Raw genomic sequence first — 2650 nt, forward strand, 5'->3', positions numbered from 1 at the left:
GGCTCCCGGGGATCCCGGGCACTGCCCCGCTCCTGGGGCTCCCGGGCACCGCCGGGCACTGCCCTGCTCCCGGGGCTCCCGGGCACTGTCGGGCACCGCCAGGCTCTGCCCCGCTCCCGGGGCTCCCGGGCACCGTCGGGCACCGCCAGGCTCTGTCCCGCTCCCGGGCTCTGCCCTGTGCCCTGCATGTGCCCAGAAGTGCCCCAAAGCACGGGGGCTGCGCATCCACCCCGCTCCCAGCTCCTGCCGCCAACACTGCGGGGCAAGGAAAGACCGAGCCGTCCCCGGGTACCCGTGCCCACAGCTGTGCCGAGAACCCGGGAACGTCCCAGGGGACACGGGGACACATCCCAGCGGACACACCGGCTGCCGAGAGCAATGGCTGGAGGATGGGGAGCCCCAGTGTGCGAGAACAGTGTGACCCAGCCGGCCGGGAGGAACCGGGATGACCCCGACCTGGCGGTGCCCGCAGTGGGACGGTGTCCAGCTGGCCGCAGCCCCGCTGCCCACGCCTTGCCCAGCCCTGCCCTGCACTGCTGGACACTCCGCCCCGCAGGAACAGCAATGGCTTTGCCAGCCCTGGCACTGGGAGCGGCCACCCCGGCACAGCACGAGGTGTCCCTCCTGAGCTTGGTGTCACACACGGAGGAGGGGCGGGGACCCCCTGAACAGGCGGGACCCCCACGAGCAGGGAGCAGGGTTAGCACAGGGCTTACAGGGCCACCACGCGTCCCGAGCAGCACACGGCACGAACCCAGCACACCCTCCAGGGCCAGGACATCCCCCATCCTGGGGGGCACAGCCCTCCTGGGGTCACCCCCACCCTGCCAGCCGCCTCGCCCGAGCTCTACCCGCAGCCGGGAGGTGACAGCAGGTCTCTGTCCCCATCCACTCCCCGCGCTCCCCAGCTCCAGGAATAGCTCAATCCTCGCTAATCCCGGCCGCGGCTCAGGCCTCTCCCTGCGCCCCCGGGCCCCCCCGCCCGGCCCCGCGCTCCCCTCCGGCACGGGGGGCCCCGCACCCCCTTCTCCTGCCAGCGGGGAGGGGGAGCCGAGCCCCGGAGCCCCTCAGGGCCCCGTACCTTGTGCGTGTCGAGCGCCTCGCGGCTGGGCGCGGGGCTGCCGGCATCCAGGGTCCCGCTGGACGGCATCGTGGGCCACGGGGGCGGGCGGCCGCCGCCTCTTCAGCACCTGAGCGGACCCCGCTGCGCCGAGGAGGGGTCCGGGAGCCGTCCTCTGCCGCCTGCCTGGATCCTCCTGCCCCTGCGGGAAGGGACAGGGACGGGGATGAGGGGGTGCTCCCGGGCCGCCGCCCCCCGGCCCGGCCCCAGCCCCGGCAATTATTAACACGCCACAGCCTTGACTCGGCCGGGCTGGGCTCCCCCTCCCCGCCATCGGCCCGGCAGGTGCCCGAGCCCCGGGCCACGGTGTGGGGTGCACGGTGTGGGGTGCAGTCAGTGCAGGGTGCACGGTGTGGGGTGCACGGTGCACAGTGCAGGGTGTACGGTGAGGGGTGCACGGTGTGGGGCACACAGAGTGGGTACAGGGTGCATGGCACAGGGTGATGGGTGCACAGTGTGGGGCGCACAGTGCAGGGTGCACAGTGAGGGGTGCATGGTGTGGGGCACACAGAGTGGGTACAGGGCGCACGGCACAGGGTGATGGGTGCACAGTGCGGGGTGCACAGTGCGGGGTGCACGGTGAGGGGTGCATGGTGAGGGGTACACGGTGTGGGGCACACAGAGTGGGTACAGGGCGCACGGCACGGGGTGATGGGTGCACAGTGTGGTGTGGGGCACCCAGCACACGATGCTCAGTGTGGGGTGCCCTTTGCACAGCGCAGTGCCCAGTGCATGTTTTGGGGTGCATCGTGCACCTTGTGAGGTGCGTGGAGGGGGTGTGCAGTGTGGGCTGCGAGGGGTGCAGGGTGCATTCTGTGGGGTGCAGGGTGCGGGGGCAGCAGGGCTGTGGGGTGCAGGGTGCTGGGTACGAGGTGTGGGGCACGCGGGGTGCAGCACAGGGGCTGCGGGAGGTGCACGGTGCAGGGGGCACAGGGCAGGGTTTGGGGTGCAGGGTGTGTGGGGTGCACGGTGTGGGGTACGGGCACGGGGTGTGCACGCTGTAGGATGTGTGGGGTGCTGGGTGCGGGACCGGGGGGACCGGGGGATGCTGGCTGTGGGTGCTGGCTGCAGGGAACTGGGGGACGCTGGCTGGGGGGGCTGGGGGCAGGGAACTGGGGGACGCTGGCTGGGGGGTCTGGGGGGCGCGGGGTGGCTGGGACAGGGTGTGGGGCGCAGGGTGCGGGGTCCGGGTGCGGGGTGCTGGCTGCGGGGGGCCGGGGGCCGCTTGCGGGGGGCCGGGGGGGAGGCGCCAGCCGGCACCTGTTGCTATGGCAAACGCTGCATTCGCCATGGCCGGGGCTGCTGTTGCCTTTGGCACCGGAGCTGCAATTTGTTTCTAGAGCTTTCCAGCCGCAGCCGTTCCCAGCGGCGGGCGGGGGGCTCGGGCGGGGGCTCGGGGGGGCCGGGGCGGGCAGGACGCTGCTCTCAGCACCTCTCCCACCCCGACACATCCCCCCGGGCCCCGGCCGGTGCGGCGGGGGCTGCCGGGGGGGCTGCAGCCGCCCCCCGACACAGGCACGGGGACCGCCG

At 73.1% G+C, this 2650-nt stretch overlaps 1 protein-coding gene across 1 annotated transcript in view; it reads right to left on the bottom strand.

The window, feature by feature from the left end:
* DNMT3A (DNA methyltransferase 3 alpha) overlaps window positions 1-2074 on the bottom strand; it is a 28785-nt gene extending 26711 nt beyond the window's left edge. Inside the window, exon 1 of the mRNA XM_015615836.3 lies at window positions 1082-2074. Within this exon, the coding sequence (XP_015471322.1) occupies window positions 1082-1150 (69 nt within the window). The 5' untranslated portion in view covers window positions 1151-2074. The remainder of the gene's footprint in view (window positions 1-1081) is intronic.
* Between the last annotated feature and the right edge of the window lie 576 nt (window positions 2075-2650).

Source organism: Parus major, unplaced genomic scaffold, assembly GCF_001522545.3.
Source record: "Parus major isolate Abel unplaced genomic scaffold, Parus_major1.1 Scaffold276, whole genome shotgun sequence".
NCBI classification, from domain to species: Eukaryota; Metazoa; Chordata; class Aves; order Passeriformes; family Paridae; genus Parus; species Parus major.